General features: G+C 38.7%; 1 protein-coding gene across 9 annotated transcripts in view; it reads right to left on the bottom strand.

Moving 5' to 3' along the window:
• LOC115157351 (uncharacterized) overlaps positions 1-17,314 on the bottom strand; it is a 46,268-nt gene that overhangs the window by 16,095 nt on the left and 12,859 nt on the right. For 2 of the 9 annotated variants that reach the window (XM_029705532.1, XM_029705533.1), the window contains exons 3-5: positions 14,025-14,129; positions 13,686-13,781; positions 246-356 (exon numbers count right to left, since the gene is read on the bottom strand). In XM_029705532.1, the coding sequence (XP_029561392.1) occupies positions 246-356; positions 13,686-13,781; positions 14,025-14,129 (312 nt within the window). Of the gene's footprint in view, positions 1-245; positions 357-7,028; positions 7,320-9,059; positions 9,756-11,233; positions 11,376-11,460; positions 13,782-14,024; positions 14,130-17,314 lie in introns of those variants that run through there. The other 7 variants (XR_003868426.1, XR_003868428.1, XM_029705534.1 and 4 more) reach the window with 7 other exon arrangements.

Genomic DNA, 17,314 nt, shown 5'->3' with positions numbered 1-17,314 from the left:
TGTCAATTGTTTGTGGAGTGTGTCAAGTGCAGTGAAAATGTGTTACATTTCCTTATCAGAACAAGCAGAAATTACAGCATCCGACAGCATACCGTAAAATGTATTTTGCATTCAGCCCCGTTTCACACTGACATGAGAGTACTTGAAAACTCAAAAAATTATAATATGAGAGTACTCGAACATGGACATTCCTTCAAATGGCCATCCCTAATTTATACCTCAGATGATGTACAGTACAATAATACCTGCTTAAGGTTTGGAGCAGGAATCAGTTTCTCCAGTCTGGACAGGAACTCCCACACAAGAATCTGCAGTGTTGAGTCATACTTGGGGCCATACTCCTCTGGAAAAACATTCTGATAGACAGGAGAAGCAGATGACAGTAGAAAGTACATACAGTGCCTTCAGAAAGTATTCACAGCCCATTACCTTTCCCACATGTTGCTGTGTTACAGGATACATTTTAAATGGATTAAATGGAGAGAAAAAATTGTCACTGGCCTACACATAATACCTCATAATGCCAAAGTGGAACTTTTTATTTATTTGTAGAAATGACTTTAAAATGTAAATCTTTAATGTCTTGCATCAATAAGTAGTCAACCCCATTGTTAGGGCAAGCCTAAATGAGTAGAAATGTGCTTAACAAGTCATATAAGTTGCATGGACTCACTCTGTGTGCAGTAATAGTGTTTAACAGGATTTTATTATGACTACCTCATCTCTGGACCCCACACATATAATTATCTGTAAGGCCCCTAAGTCGACCAGTGAATTTCAAATATAGATTCAAACAAAGACCAGGGAGGTTTTCCAATGCCTCACAAAGATGGCACCTATTGGTAGGTGGGTAAAAATAAAAAGCAAACATTAAATATCCCTTTGAGAATGGTGAAGTTATTAATTACACTTTGGATGGTGTATCAATACACCCAGTCACTACAAAGATACAGGCGTCCTTCCTAACTAAGTTGCCGGAGAGGAAGGAAACACTTAGGGATTTCACCATGAGGCCAATAGTGACGTTAAAACAGTTACAGAGTTTTATTACCTGTTGGGGCTAGGGGGCAGTATTTGCACGGCCGGATAAAAAACGTACCCGATTTAATCTGGTTACTACTCCTGCCCAGTAACTAGAATATGCATATAATTAGTAGATTTGGATAGAAAACACTCTAAAGTTTCTAAAACTGTTTGAATGTGAATATAACAGAACTCATATGGCAGGCCAAAACCTGAGAAGATTCCATGCAGGAAGTGGAAATCTGATTTGTGGAATCACATTCAACACTTTGCCTATGAAACACACCGTGAGTTAGGATTCATTTAGCACTTCCTAAGGCTTCCACTAGATGTCAACAGTCTTTACAAAGTGGTTTGAGTCTTCTCCGGTAGAAACTGACTGAACGAGAGGCCTGGAAAGTTGGTCATAGGGGGAGGGCCATTACTACTATGACGCGGGCGCCCGTGGGTACCCTCTCGTTCCGAAACGTTTAGTATGACAATGCAATCGTCCGCCTTGAATATTATTGAAGTTCTGATTGAAAAAGGCCCTAAAGATTTATGTTATACAACGTTTGACATGTTTGAACAAACGTAAATATATATTTTTTGCACATTCGTGACGACAAGTCCCGCACGCCTCATACATTATGAGTAGCCTTCGGAACGCGCTAACAAGAAGGAGCTATTGGGACATAAATTATTAACTTTTTCGAACAAAACTACATTTGTTGTGGACCTGGGATCCCTGGAAGTGCCTTCTGATGAAGATAATCAAAGGTAAGGGAATATTTACAATAGTATATTTGATTTTAGATGGTTCCAAGATGGCGCTAACCCGTATCGCCTAGCCTATTTTTCTGAGCATAGCAACTCGTTTATTGCAAAGTGTGATTTCACAGTAAAGTTATTTTTAAATCTGGCAATGCGGTTGCATTCACGAGATGTTAATCTATAATTCTTTGAATGACAATATTAGATTTAACCAATGTTTTCGAATAGTAATTTTGTAAATTTTAGCGCTGATTCACCGGAAGCATTTGAGGGAAAATATTTTCTGAACATCACGCGCCGATGTAAAATGCTGTTTTTATATATAAATATGAACTTTATCGAACAAAAGAATGCATGTATTGTGTAACATGATGTCCTAGGAGTGTCATCTGATGAAGATTGTCAAAGGTTAGTGCATAATTTTTGCTGGTTTTCTGCTTTTGGTGACGCCTGTCTTTGCATTGAAAATAGCTGTGTGTAATGTTTTGTCAATGTACTGTCCTAACATAATCTAACTTTATGCTTTTGCCGTAAAGCCTCTTTGAAATCGGACAACGTGGTTGGATTAAGGAGGTGTTTATCTTTCAAATGGTGTAAAATAGTTGATTGTTTGAGAACTTGAAATTATTAGATTTTTGCTATCTTGTCAAGCAATCCCGTTACCGGGATGAGAACGGGAAGGGGTCCCATAGAGGTTAATGGCTGTGATAAGAGAAAACTGAGGATGGATCAACAACATTGTATTTACTCCACAATACTAACCTAATTGACAGAGTGAAAAGAAGAAAGCCTGTATAGAATAAAAAATATTCAAAACATGCATCCTGTTGTAACAAGGCACTAAAGTACAGTGGTTTCTCCTTTAGAAGTTGTAAGCTTATGCCGCGGGATTTAGAGGTAATTTGTGGTTTAGTACGGTACCCTGCGCCACCACTTCATTGCTCCAGAACAGCGCAAGGGGGAGTTAGAGCACTGATTATGCTTTTGGGTCCTATTGTGTCTCTAACTGACATGAACCTAAATAGAAACTGATAATTGTGCATGACTTCAGTATTACTTATTAAAACTGTTGTTACACTAAGGTTTTTAATATTTTATTTTGTTAGGATTATTTTCCTCTTACTGTAGTACTGTATGCCACTCCCGACCAGTCACATTGTACGTGCTGAGTGGCGCAACGGTCGAAGACACTGCATAGCAGTGCAAGCTGTGTTGCTACAGATGCTGGTTCAATACCCGTGCCGGCCTCGACTGGGAGACCCATGAGATGACTATAGGTTTTTGGTTTTTCTCCCTCTAAAACAGAGATAAATCATTCTGAATAACAAACTGGCTTTATGGTTACAATAAAGAATGTAAATTAGTAACAATGTCTCACCCCATGTTCAAGAATGGCCTTTTTCTCGCTCTTTTACGTTATTTGAAAACAAAATCATCTCCAAAATATTTAAGGGGCATTGCACTAATAATGGTGCTGACTAGGGAAATGTTCCCGCTGTTCTGTTCTTTTTGCCAGTCAGCACGTTCAAACTAAAACAATGTAAATAACAATAGCATCTTTATACTTTCATTAAAAAAATTATTATAAAAATACCTTTTCAAAATGCCAATGTTTATTTAGATATGGAGCCATAACGAATTACTATGGGAATAAATATCACTGAATTACAGAAATATCCTCCATATGTAATTATTGGAGGAGAGTCATGTTATGTTTTTCGATATACTGTAGGCCTACCGTAGCCGACATGAGTCTCACTAGTGTTGAGTAATGTGCTGTTAAAAGTGGTGTAGGTTTTATTTATTTAAAGAGCATATTGAAGTTAAAAGCAATAGCCTACAACTATTTTAACACAGTTTCGTGCTGCTCTGAGACAAGCATAGGGACTGGTCTTGATAAATCAATGAGATTTCTATTTTCATTGAATCTCCGTTTGGGTATTGGTTAGACTAGAATTAGAAAATTAGGGTGTAGAAATGTTATGCTCTTAGTGTAACCTTTATTTAACTAGGCAAGTCAGTTAAGAACAAATTCTTATTTACAAAGGACAGCCTACTCCTTCCTCCCCGCCGAGGAATTGAACGCTGGTCTCTGCAGGACACTGGATTCTTTAGCTAAATAGCCCAGTGCTGTACTCCCAACCGTCACATTGTACAGCGCCATATTTTCTGTTCCATCCTAACGGAAATCCAGAGGGTTTTTCATTTTTCTTGGAATAGAAACACCATAATATTAATCAAATGAATCCCAAACTCTAAAAGTAACTGGAAAGGTAGATACAAATTATTTGTGACATTGTGGTTACAATAAAGAATGTAAACAAGATGTAAACAAGATGCTGTGTTTTTATTTACAGTAGTGATGAACAGCTGGTGACATTTTGAAAACAGGTTTTCAAACACTTGTAGCCCGATTATCAGGACAATAGACTCTTTATAGCCCAGCTACTGTAGGTGTGACCTTCCCCCTACCTGTAACGTATTCGATGCTTAAGTACTCTGAAGTGTTACATTTCTAACTCAAAACAGCAGTACAGTATTTCTTCATCAACATCTTTATGCTTTCGTTAATAAAATAATGATGAAAATAGTCTTTCAAAATGCTGATGTTTATTTAGCTTTGGATCCATAACGAATTACTATGGGAATAAATATCAGTGAATTACAGAAATACTGGAACAAAGTTGTCTAATGAAGGTAAACAAATTGTTGCTTACTGGAAAATACTCTTTCAAACACAGTCACGTTGTACAGCGCCATTATGGCTATTAGCAGGGCTCTATTTTGGCCTTTATAGGCACGCACAATTGGCCCAGCGTTTCTCTCCCTCTAAAAACATAAATAAATGTTTTGGCCTTTACAAATATTATTTTGGGATTTATTCAGATTACAATTGCTCTCTTTTGTTTTTTTGAAAACAAAATAACATCCAAAATATCGTTATATATTATCACATTGATGACACAGTCATGTAGCCTAGTGGTTAGAGTGTTGGACTAGTAACCGCAAGGTTGCAAGTTCAAACCCCTGAGCTGACAAGCTACAAATCTGTCATTCTGCTCCCAAACAGGCAGTTAACCCACTGTTCCTAGGCAGCCATTGAAAATAAGAATTTATTCTTAACTGACTTGCCTAGTTAAATAAAGGTAAAATAAAGCTGAGTGACTCACTCATTCATGGATTTGGATCAAAATAAGTACCAACATTCTTTCTGATAAGTCTTTAATAAAGAAATGTTTTGGTTATCCTGACCTGGATACCATGTACAGTATTATAGTAGCCCATTACGGGCTATTAGCAGGACAATATATCTTTACCAACACCTCTCTGTATTTTGATACTTTGTGGATGGGGGCTCCTGCAGTGAAAAATGCATTGTTACAGAGGTTCGACACCTGTGCCGGCCGCCACTGGGAGACCCATGAGGTGGCTTTTGGTTTTAATTTTAGAATCCTTCAACATAGTGACAAATCAAATTTTTCAAATTTCAATAGCTCTTTAACCATTAGTCCTAAAACGTTCAAAACTGGTTCTAGCTTTTTGTTGGTTTACATCTCACACCATTTTAAATTATTTATTTTGAAATTCAATAGCATCTTGGTCATGTGACCCATACACCTCAAACAAGGTTCATAATGTACTCAGTGGGCCTACACATTGGACACCCTTTTGTTTGTCTATTTGCATCTCATGAGATTTTACGAGAATTTTTGATAGATTCAAATTTCAACAGCCCCTTAGTCTTATGACCTACGACCCTCAAACAACTTTCAGAATATCCACTGAGTAGCCGTATATGTAGCACAACCTTTTGTTTTAATTTAGAATCCTCCAATCCTCTATATTAAATTATTGGCGGAGAGTCACGTCACGTTTTTAGATATACTGTAGGACTACCGTAGGCAACATGAGTCTCACTAGTGTTGAGTAATGTGCTGTTAAACGTGGTGTAGGTCTTATTTATTTAAAGAGCATGTTGAAGTTAGAAGCAATAGGATTTAGCACCGTTTGGCGCTACTCTGAGACAAGCATGGGGACTGGTCTTGATAAATACAATTTGATTTGTATTTTCACTTAATCTCAGTTTGGGTATTGGTTAGACTAGAATTAGAAAATGAGGGTGCAGAAATGTTATGCTCTTAGTGTAACCTTTATTTTACTAGGCAAGTCAGTTAAGAACAAATTCTTATTTACAAGGACAGCCTACTACTTCCTCCACGTCGGGGAATTGAACCCCAGTCTCCCGCGTGCCCTGCCCGCACGACACAGGGATTCTTTAACTAAATAGCCCAGTACTGTACTCCCGACAGTCACGTTGTACAGCGCCATAACGGAAACTCAGAGGGCTTATCATTTTTCTTGGAATAGAAACACCATAATATCAAATTAATTAAGCAAGTACCAGTCAAAAGTTTGGACACACCTACTCATTCCAGGGTTTTTCTTTATGTTTTACTATTTTCTACATTGTAGAATAATAGTGAAGACATCACAACTACGAAATAGCACATATTGAATCAGTTAAGAACAAATTCTTATTTACAAGGACAGCCTACTCCTTCTTCTCTGTCGGGGAATTGAACTCCGGTCTCCCGCATTCTCTATTACAGCCATTATTGAAGGCTATCAAATGCTTCTCAAAGATGGTGGTCAAACTAGCACTAACTAGCATTAATGGTACCAGTGGTTCACACTTAAATAACGTGCCATAGAATTCTGTGGCAACATGCAAGCTGCGCCACAGCATGCTGCAACTTTTAAAGGAATATAATACCACTGTAATAATGTACAAAATTGCCTCAGTAATTCACTTTTTTTCCTGAAAACAAAGTGTTACGTTTGGGGCAAATCCAATAGAACACATTACCGAGTACCACTCTCTGTATTTTCAAGCATAGGTGGTGTTATGGGTATGCTTGTAACTGTAAAGAAATGTGGAGTTTTTCAGAATAAAAAAAAAACGGAATGGAGATAAGCACAGGCAAAATCCTAGAGGAAAACCTGGTTCAGTCCGCTTTCCACCAGACACTAAGAGATTAATTCACCTTTCAGCAGGATAATAACCTAAAACACAAATCTACACTGGAGTTGCTTAACAAGAAGACAGTGAATGTTGAGTAAGTGGACGAGTTACAGTTTTGACTTAAATCTACTTGAAAATCTATGGCAAGACCTGAAAATGGTTGTCAAGCAATGATCAACGACCAATTTGACAGAGCTTGAAGAATGTTAAAAAAAAAATTACATTTATATTTGTTTCCATAGTCACCAATTACATTTAATCTGCAACATATTCTTACATTTAAAATAGATCAAGCAATGGCAAAAACAAATCTACATCACAATTTACAGTAATTGTTTCATAATTCACTCACAGACATTACATGCATAGAAAGACTGGGACACGGAGTATATAAAGGCCCATTGTTTTATTTGATTAATAAGAGTGGTGGGATGGGGTAGATCCTCATCAAGGATCTCTGAGCACAGAAGGCGATCTGGAGCCTTGTGGCCCTCTTGAAGAGTCATGTGATGGGTCAGATCTGCAGAAAAGACATTCAGCACATTACACCTTAATCAATAATGCGATTTTAAAAGCTAACTATAAAAGGATATTACTGAAGAAACTTTGTGGACTCAGCTGGCTAAAAGTATTTCCTTGGTACTAGTTGAAAATGTTTGTGACAGTTATAGCTTAGAGATGTCTTCAACAAATAGCAACTTGCTCATATACAGTACCTGTCAAAATTTTGGGACACACCTACTCATTCCAGGCTTTTTCCTTATTTTTACTATTTTCTACATTGTAGAATAATAGTGAAGACATCAAAACTATGAAATATCACACATGGAATCATGCAGTAAACAAAAAAGTGTTAAACAAATCAAAATTTATATTTGAGATTCTTCAAAGTAGCAACCCTTTGCCTTGCCAGCTTTGCACACTCTTGGCATTCTCTCAACCAGGTTCATGAGGTAGTCACCGGAACGCATTTCAAATAACAGGTGTCTTGTTAAAAGTTAATTTGTGGAATTTCTTTCATTCTTAACGCGTTTGAGCCAATCAGTTGTGTTGTGACAAGGTAGTGGTGGTATACAAAAGATAGCCCTACATGGTAAAAGACCAGGTCAATGTTATGGCAAGAACAGCTCAAATAAGCAAAGAGAAATGACAGTCCATCATTACTTTAAGACATGAAGGTCAGTTAAATTGGAAAATGTCAAGAACTTTGAAAGTTTCTTCAAGTGCAGTCGCAAAACCCATCAAGCTCTATGATGAACATTGGCTCTCATGAGGACCGCCACAGGAAAGGAAGACCCAGAGTTACCTCTGCTGCAGAGGATAAGTTCATTAGAGTTACCAGCCTCAGGAATTGCAGCCCAAATAAATGCTTCACAGAGTTCAAGTAACAGACACATCTCAACATCAACTGTTCAGAGGAGACTGTGTGAATCAGGCCTTCATGGTCAAATTGCTGCAAAGAAACCACTACTAAAGGACACCAATAAGAAGAAGAGACTTGCTTGGGCCAAGAAACACGAGCAATAGACATTAGACAGGTGAAATCTGTCCTTTGGTCTGATGAGTCCAAATGTGAGATTTTTGGTTCCAACCTGTCTTTGTGATACACAGAGTAGGTGAACAGATGATCTCTGCATGTGTGGTTCCCACTGTGAAGCACGGAGGAGGCGTGATGGTGTGGGGGTGCTTTGCTGATGACACCGTCAGTGATTTATTTAGAATTCAAGGCACACTTAACCAGCATGGCGACCACAGCATTCTGCAGCTATACGCCATTCCATCTTGATTGCACTTAGTGGAACAATAATTTGTTTTTCAACAGGACAATGACTCAACACACCTCCAGGCTGGGTAAGGGCTATTTGACCAAGAAGGAAAGTGAAGGGAGATCTGCATCAGATGACCTGGCCTCCACAAATCACCCAACCTCAACCCAAATGAGACCATTTGGGATGAGTTGGACCGCAGAAAGAAGAAAAAGCAGCCAACAACTGCTCAGAATATGTGGGAACTCCAAGACTGTTGGAAAAGCATTCCAGGTGAAGCTGGTTGAGAGAATGCCAAGAGCATGCAAAGCTGTCATCAAGGCAAAGGGTGGCTACTTTGAAGAATACTTTTTTGGTTACTATATGATTCCATATGTGTTATTTCATAGTTTTGATGTCTTCACTATTATTCTACAATGTACAAAATAGTACAAATAAATAAAAACCCTTGAATGAGTAGGTGTGTCCAAACTTTTGACTGGTACTGTACATACTTTGCCTCCTCCTCCACCACGGCGGTCACGGGCATATTTTAAGACTTTCCAGAGGGCCTGCAACACATTAACCTCTTGAGTTTTCCGACACTTACTGTATGCATAGAAAAAGAAGAAAATAAATGAATGATTGGCATAATTTGGGCATGCAGGACACGACAGAACAGTAACGTACAGTAAAATATGTTTAACAGTCAGAATCTACTAAGAGTAAGGCAAAGGCATGTTTACTCTTCTGTCCCTTCATATTGAAGTGAGACATTAATTCATTGGTCAACAATCTGAAACATTTTTAAGAAAGAGGATATCAAAATTAGACAGTAGTTGGATAATTACCATTTTTAACTCATCTCTAAATAGTAAAGTTTTGCTTAATCCGAATTCAAGTTGTAATATTCAAACAACTTTTTATATAACACACCGCTCCAAAATCCTGTGGACTAATTTCCCGGACAGAGGTTCCCCCAATTGAGGACAGCTTGCTAGTCTTAAACAAAGAAAGCTAAATACAACAATGTAAGTATGTGTAGGAGGCAATAGAAACCAATAAAATATTATTTTGTTCAAAAGTTGTGTGCATCATATCATTCTTGCAACAAACATTGTTAGAAATGGGTGTAATTCCAAATCTCTTCCTCTTCTTTGCAACTGCACACGTGTGAGTTTGTGTTGAATCAGGACTCATGGGTTGTGCACCTGAAAAAAAAGGTGAGTTAAAATAGGATTTGATTTGCTTTACAAATGTATATTATTGCTATACGGCTGCTAGAATCCTGAGTAGAACCCAAAAATTTGATCATATTACTCCAGTGCTAGCCTCCCTACACTGGCTTCCTGTTAAGGCAAGGGCTGATTTCAAGGTTTTACTGCTAACCTACAAAGCATTACATGGGCTTGCTCCTACCTATCTTTCCGATTTGGTCCTGCTGTACATACCTACACGTACGCTACGGTCACAAGACGCAGGCCTCCTAATTGTCCCTAGAATTTCTAAGCAAACAGCTGGAGGCAGGGCTTTCTCCTATAGAGCTCCATTTTTATGGAATGGTCTGCCTACCCATGTGAGAGATGCAGACTCGGTCTCAACCTTTAAGTCTTTACTGAAGACTCATCTCTTCAGTAGGTCCTATGATTGAGTGTAGTCTGGCCCAGGAGTGTGAAGGTGAACGGAAAGGCTCTGGAGCAACGAACCGCCCTTGCTGTCTCTGCCTGGCCGGTTCCCCTCTCTCCACTGGGATTCTCTGCCTCTAACGCTATTACGGGAGCTGAGTCACTGACGTGGTCTTCCTGTCTGGGTTAATGCCCCCCCTTGGGTTGTGCCGTGGCGGAGATCTTTGTTGGCTATACTCGGCCTTGTCTCAGGATGGTAAGTTGGTGGTTGAAGGTATCCCCCTCTTGTGGTGTGGGGGCTGTGCTTTGGCAAAGTGGGTGGGGTTATATCCTTCCTGTTTGGCCCTGTCCGGGGGTATCTTCGGATGGGGCCACAGTGTCTCCTGACCCCTCCTGTATTTATGCGTCGGGGGACTAGGGTCAGGCTGTTATATCTGGAGTATTTCTCCTGTCTTATCCGGTGTGAATTTAAGTCTCTCTCTCTCTCTCTCTCTCCCCCCCCCCCCCAGGACCATGCCTCAGGACTACCTGGCATGATGACTCCTTGCTGTCCCCTGTCCATGCTGCTGCTCCAGTTTCAACTGTTCTGCCTGCGGCTATGGAACCCTGACCTGTTCACCGGACGTGCTACCTGTCCCAGACCTGCTGTTTTCAACTCTCTAGAGACAGCAGGAGCGGTAGAGATACTCTCAATGATCGGCTATGAAAAGCCAACTGACATTTACTCTTGAGGTGCTGACTTGTTGCACCCTCGACAACTACTGTGATAATTATTTGACCATGCTGGTCATTTATGAACATCTTGGGCATGTTCTGTTATAATCTCCACCCAGCACAGCCAGAAGAGGACTGGCCACCCCTCATAGCCTGGTTCCTCTCTAGGTTTCTTCCTAGGTTTTGGCCTTTCTAGGCAGTTTTTCCTAGCTACTGTGCTTCTACACCTGCATTGCTTGCTGAAAAAAGTTAATGATCATTAGCATAGCTAATACAAACCTAACCTTTACAAAGTTGGTTGGTAGGAATCTGAAGATCAGAGTATCAAAACGAAGAAACAAACAACTTACTGTCAATTACTATTGATTTAAGGAGGAGTGGTTCTGCTCTCTCCTTTACCTGGGATGTGGCAGAATAGGTCACTGGTAATTGAGTGGGTGGCCAGGCACTGCTGTAGAGGCCATGCATCAGGTCATTGACATGTTTCAGGAACTGTAAAGACAAATCATGATTAGCCATTACCCAAGGTCTTCACGAAGTTAGACATAGCCTAGCAAGTGCATTGACTATGTTGCACCTCAGCAATCCGGCAGACAGGCTCTCTCTCTCCAGCTATGTTTTGCTGTCTATTTGCATTTCTTAAATCAGCAGACTGGATAACTTCTATACTCATTCCCTTTGTTCCCTCCTCCAACCTTCCATCCAAGCTAGAGTTTCCTGCAAAAAGAGAACCAAGAATTGAAAAAGGCAGTTTAGAGGTGTAACGTTAGAATGAGTGTTGAGGAGGAGCAGGGACAGGCAAAATGTATCATATTGTCAAATGAAATATACACAAAAATATCTCTGATGAATCAAGAAAGTCTAAACATCTATATTGGGGGTACACGTTTCAAGAATTAGGCTAGCTTACCGTCTCACAATGTTGACAATCTTTTCTTTAAAGTATTGTGGTCATAATCATCATCTCTTCCCCCTCTCTCTCACAGAACACACACTCATAGCTAGCATGACAATGTTGACATGACAATGTTTTCAAGTTATGGTGATCATCATCTCTCACGCACACACGCAGAGAACACACACATTTACTTTCATTAACTAAACATATATCAAAATGTTAGCTAGCTAGACCCAACGCCTACAAAAGGTAAAATGAAAACTTACCATGTCCATGGAGATTAGCCAGAGAGCTAACGTTAGACAGCTAGTTAGCTAAAATTAGCCAGCTAATTTAGCTAGCTAGCAAATCTTTCCTTGACGTTCTTCTCCCCAACAAACCACTGCTTCAATTACAAAAGTAAAACAACAATGTAGGAGAACAGGGACTACCACAGCAGGCAAATCTTTGTTTTTTTGTTTAAATTTCAAGAAACTGTTGTTGTTTTCCAACTGTGTTGTTGTGTAGCCTACTGTGTTGTTGTGTAGCCTATTGGGCGCGCTGTCCCAACTAACATGGAATGTTGACCTATGCGCTCGCGTAGGCTGCGCTGAGATCTATTGCTGTGCATGAAGCACAGATTCCAATCCAAGTTTTAGCTGGAACTGATATGCCTACCTCCTAATTTAGCTACTGAAATTAAAATGCAACTACAGCACACATTGTTAATTGTTTAAAAGCTTTAAGGAAAAATATTAGTCATATTATCTGGGTCAAATTCAGGTGCAATCATTTTGGACCAATTATTGATTGAACATTTTTTTAAATAAAAATAGGGTTTTGTAAATCCTGGTGGATTGTAGTAGGATATTGAAATAAAAGACATAGGCCTACATGTTATTTGTTAGTCATAATAGAACATCAAAACAGCATTCAGTGGAACAGAAGAAAATGTGCAGCACAATAAACAGTACAATTAGTTAACACAGACAAAAGATTACCTTTAGAAAGCCAACACACACAGCAAGCTACCAGATATCATTCATTAAACAACCATTATTTCATTGTTCCGCAGTTTTACTGCATTTTAACAGCAGTGCCATTTTTTAAGGGTATCTTGTATTATTGTGCATTGTTTGTCTTACATGCTGGTAGCCTAGAACAAATGTTAAGGAAGTGAATGTGCACTTTTCAATTGGGTGGACTGCAACTACAAAAAACAAAGCCTTTAGTGAAAGCAAAAGCATTTATAGTATCGGATATTCTCTAAAGTAGGTACAATCTCAGATAGCTATAGGACCATAGAGACTGTCATAAATATTTTTCATGGCGCCAAAAAGACGTAATGTAGAAGACGTCTTAATCTGGTTGTGATCTGGTTATGATGTCCAGACCAGATTTCAACCAGTAAAAGATGTCATTATTACATTTTATGCCCACTGGGTAGAGATTTACCCGAAAACACTCATAGCTATAATCAATGCCAAAGGTGCTTCTACAAAGTATTGACTCAGGGGTTATGAATACTTATGTAAATGAGATATATATGTAGTTTAATTTTCAATGCATTTTCAATAAATGTACAAAAATGTCTAAAAAACATGTTTTCACTTTGTCATTATGGGGCATTGTGTGTAGATGGGTGTGGAAAAAAACAACTATTTAATACATTTTGAATTCAGGATATAACAACAAAATGTGGAATAGGTCAAGGGGTATGAATACTTTCCGAAGGCACTGTACATACATACAGAAATAGTGAATAACATAAGCCTGCAAATACGGTTGTTGGTTTGCAATCTATGGCTAAAAAATTGGTTTCGTTGAAATGAACAGCTCACTCATTATGATTCTCGCACCAGGTTGGACACGGAAGCAGTGAAATGCAATCATGTCACTTTTCCCCAGCATGTTATGACACTGACCTGAAAGAAGAGTTCCCTCTCCTCTGGCTGCTCTAGTAGGGTTTCAATCAGCTTCATGAAGCTGGCCTCTGATGCTTCCACCTTTGGATCTGAAACCTGCAGCAATAATGCACAGTGGGTAAGTAAAACGAACCATAGGCTAACAAGACTTCCTATACACTGTTGATCTACTGAATTTAGACATTTAGCAAATATACTTTACAGGCTTACATACTGAGTCTTTTGAGGCAAATGTGGGAATAAAACCCACATTATAAGCACCATGTTTCATGTTACAAGGACCACACTACTACCAACAGAGCTATTAGAATGAAGGTTCCTTCTCCGAGCATTCCTCACCTCTCCCTTCTGATTGGAGACACAGCTCCTTATCCTGTTCAGGTGTGGCTGGACAGTATCAGGGCGACACAGCTCATCATCACAGCGACACAACTCCAGAACCAGCTGTCAATCAAATGAGAATTGATCAAAAATGGCAGCAGGTGTGTGTGTGTATGTGTGATTGTTGAGTTCAATGTTTAAGTAGGATGAGGTTGCACTTATCAAATGTAAATCTCGCATTTTCCTAGGGCTGGCACAGTAATTGTATAATCGTGTAACCGACTATTACGGATGAAGGCCGTCATGTAAATAAAATAACTATCGTAAGCGTTTTAATAAAAATAAAAACTTTTTTTATCAACTTCATTTTGAAGTGGACAAACTTTACCTAAATATAGTAAAATAAAAGTAAGCATGGTTCACATCTAACAGCCGATATAAGGAAAGACGAGAGGACACAAAAATAGCCCGTTTTAGAATTTAGTGTTGTAGGGCAGATAGCCTACTGGTTAAGAGTGGGGGGCCAGTATTTTTATTTATTAAGGATCCCCATTAGCTGCTCTTCCTGGGGTCCAGCAACTTTAAGGAAGTTATATAGAATAAAAAATATTACATGACATAACACATTAATTGTGTGGCCTCAGGCCACTACTCTACTACCACATATATACAATCCATGTGTATGTGTGTGTATAGTGCGTGTGTTAGCATGTGCATGCCTGTGCCTGTGTGTGTCTTTTCACAGTCCCCGCTGTCCCATAAGGTGGGTTTTTACCTGAGGGTTTTTGTAGCAGAAAGGTTGCTGGTTTGAATCCCCTAGTTGCCCAGGTGAAAAATCTGTCGATGTGCCCTGGAGCTAGGGCTGGGTGGTATACCATATGTGCTGGTATTGATGCACAGACTGGTTTGGGTTTTTACTTTACCTTCTATAACGGTATTTGAATGTTTGGCTTGTTAAATGTGATACGCCGTGTGTAACATCCATTTTTATAGTTTACTTCGCTACTTGAGTCATCTCTCTCCGCTCTCTCTCCATACCACTTTCCACACGGACTTTGCCCTGCCCCGTCACTCATGGAGCGCATTTATAGTTCCTCGACCCCGAGACACTTGCGTTCAGTCTGCATGGTCAATGCAGCACATGCAACAATGTTGATGACAACGATGCTGTTTTCACTTTGCTTCTTAATATAAATCCACTAGCGTTCTATAATTCAACTATTTGTTTGTGTTTATTACATCTGCAAAATGGCTCAACAGCTAGTTTGCCTTTTCTTAGCAAGTTTGGTTTACATCTTGTTAATGCTAATCTCTAGTTAGCTGGCTAGCTAGCTAATAAAATTTACTGAGTTACAGGTAACTTAATTAGCAATACAGCCTGATAATTGGAAACACTTAACACTTTGGTCCCTACCGTCACAATAACCCCTCTCTGGCATTTTAATTTGTTGTCGTGGCAACACTGTACTCAAAGCACCCACTATTATATTTTAACTATAGAATTAGAATAATCATTCTATTTCCATGATTCCAACAGCTCACCCAAGTGTTTTGCTCTAAATCGCAAGTCAAACATTTTATAAAAAATTCTAGATTGTTTGCCCATATCGTGTAGCCCTATGTGGCAGTATGGAAATTATCTCAAATGAGTGGAGGAAATGCAGAAATTTATGAAAATGCTGAAATTATTTTTGGGTTGAATTGAACAGTATAAAACAATCAGAATAGAGATATACTTTCTAAGGGATTTCAATGGGTCTGTGTTGCCACCCTAGGGTTATGCACTACTCACTACTTTTATTATTAAAAAATATAAAAAATGAAATACCATCATACCGTAAAACATTGTTTAAATAACGTGATATAATATTTTGTCCATGTCGCCCAGCCATACCTTGAGCAAGGCAGTAAACCTTAATTTCTCCTGTAAGTCGCTATGGATAAGTGTGTCTGCTAAATGACTAAAATCCAGTGGTGTAAATTACTTAAGTAAAAATATTTTAAAGTATTACTTAAGTGTTTCTGAGGGGTATCTGTACTTTACTATTTATATTTTTGACAACTTTCACTTCACTACATTTCTAAAGAAAATCATGCACTTTTTACTCCATACCCTGACACCAAAAAGTACTGAGAGGGATTTTTATAATAAATTAATGCAATTTAAACTAGTGTGGGCACAGTGCCACTTGAAACCCAGTGGTGTAAAGTACTTAAGTAAAAATACCCTAAAGTAGTACTTTAGTCATTTTTTGGGGGCATCTATACTTAAACTTCACTAATTATATTTTTGACAAGTTTTACTTTTACTCCACTACATCCCTAAAGAAAATAATGTACCTTCGACTCCATTCCCTGACACCCAAAAGTACTTGTTACATTTAGAATGCTTAGCAGGACAGAAAATGGTCCAATTCAAAAGAACATCCCTGGTCATTGTCTGAGTGTGACCCTGGCTATCCGTAAATGTAAAAAAATACAAGAAAATTGTGCCGTCTGGTTTGCTTAATTTACTTTTGATACTGAAGTATATTTTATCAACTACATTTACATTTGTTAATTTACTAAATTTCAAACCAAATACTTTTTGACTTTTACTCAAGTAGTATTTTACTGGGTGACTTTCACTTTTACTTGAGTCATTTTCTATTAAGGCATCTTTACTTTTACTCAAGTATGAGATTGAGTACTTTTTCCACCACTGCTAAAATGTAAATGTTAACAAAAAAAACAGCTGACTGAGTGAAGATAGCCAGGCATTTAGATGCCATGATTATTTTCATCATTGTGTCAAGAGATATAGTACTAAAACACTTGAGTGTCTTCCTTGATCCTAGGTCCTGGCAGAGTTGTGCAGACTGAGGACAACTGAGCTTTGGAGGAATATGCAGATTTAAAGAGAAGTCCATCATTTGCTTTCTAATGATCATGATCTTTTCCTCAAAGAAGTTCATGAATTTATTACTGCTGAAGTGAAAGCCATCCTCTCTTGGGGAATGCTGCTTTTTAATTAGCTTTGCAACAGTATCAAAAATACATTTCCGATTGTTCTTATTTTCCTCAATTAGGTTGGAAAAATGGGATGATCGAGGAGCAGTGAGGGCTCTTCGATACCGCACGGTACTGTCTATTCCAAGCTAGTCGGAAGACTTCCAGTTTGGTGTGGCGTCATTTCCATTCCAATTTTCTGGAAGCTTGCTTCAGAGCTCGTGCATTTTCTGTATACCAGGGAGCTAGTTTCTTATGACAAATGTTTTTAGTTTTTAGGGGTGCATCTGCATCTAGGGTATTGCGCAAGGTTAAATTGA

The sequence above is a fragment of the Salmo trutta genome, chromosome 21 (genome assembly GCF_901001165.1).
Source record: "Salmo trutta chromosome 21, fSalTru1.1, whole genome shotgun sequence".
Taxonomy (NCBI): domain Eukaryota; kingdom Metazoa; phylum Chordata; class Actinopteri; order Salmoniformes; family Salmonidae; genus Salmo; species Salmo trutta.
The sequence above is the reverse complement of the archived record's forward strand: the minus strand, read 5'-3'. Positions and strand labels throughout refer to the sequence as shown.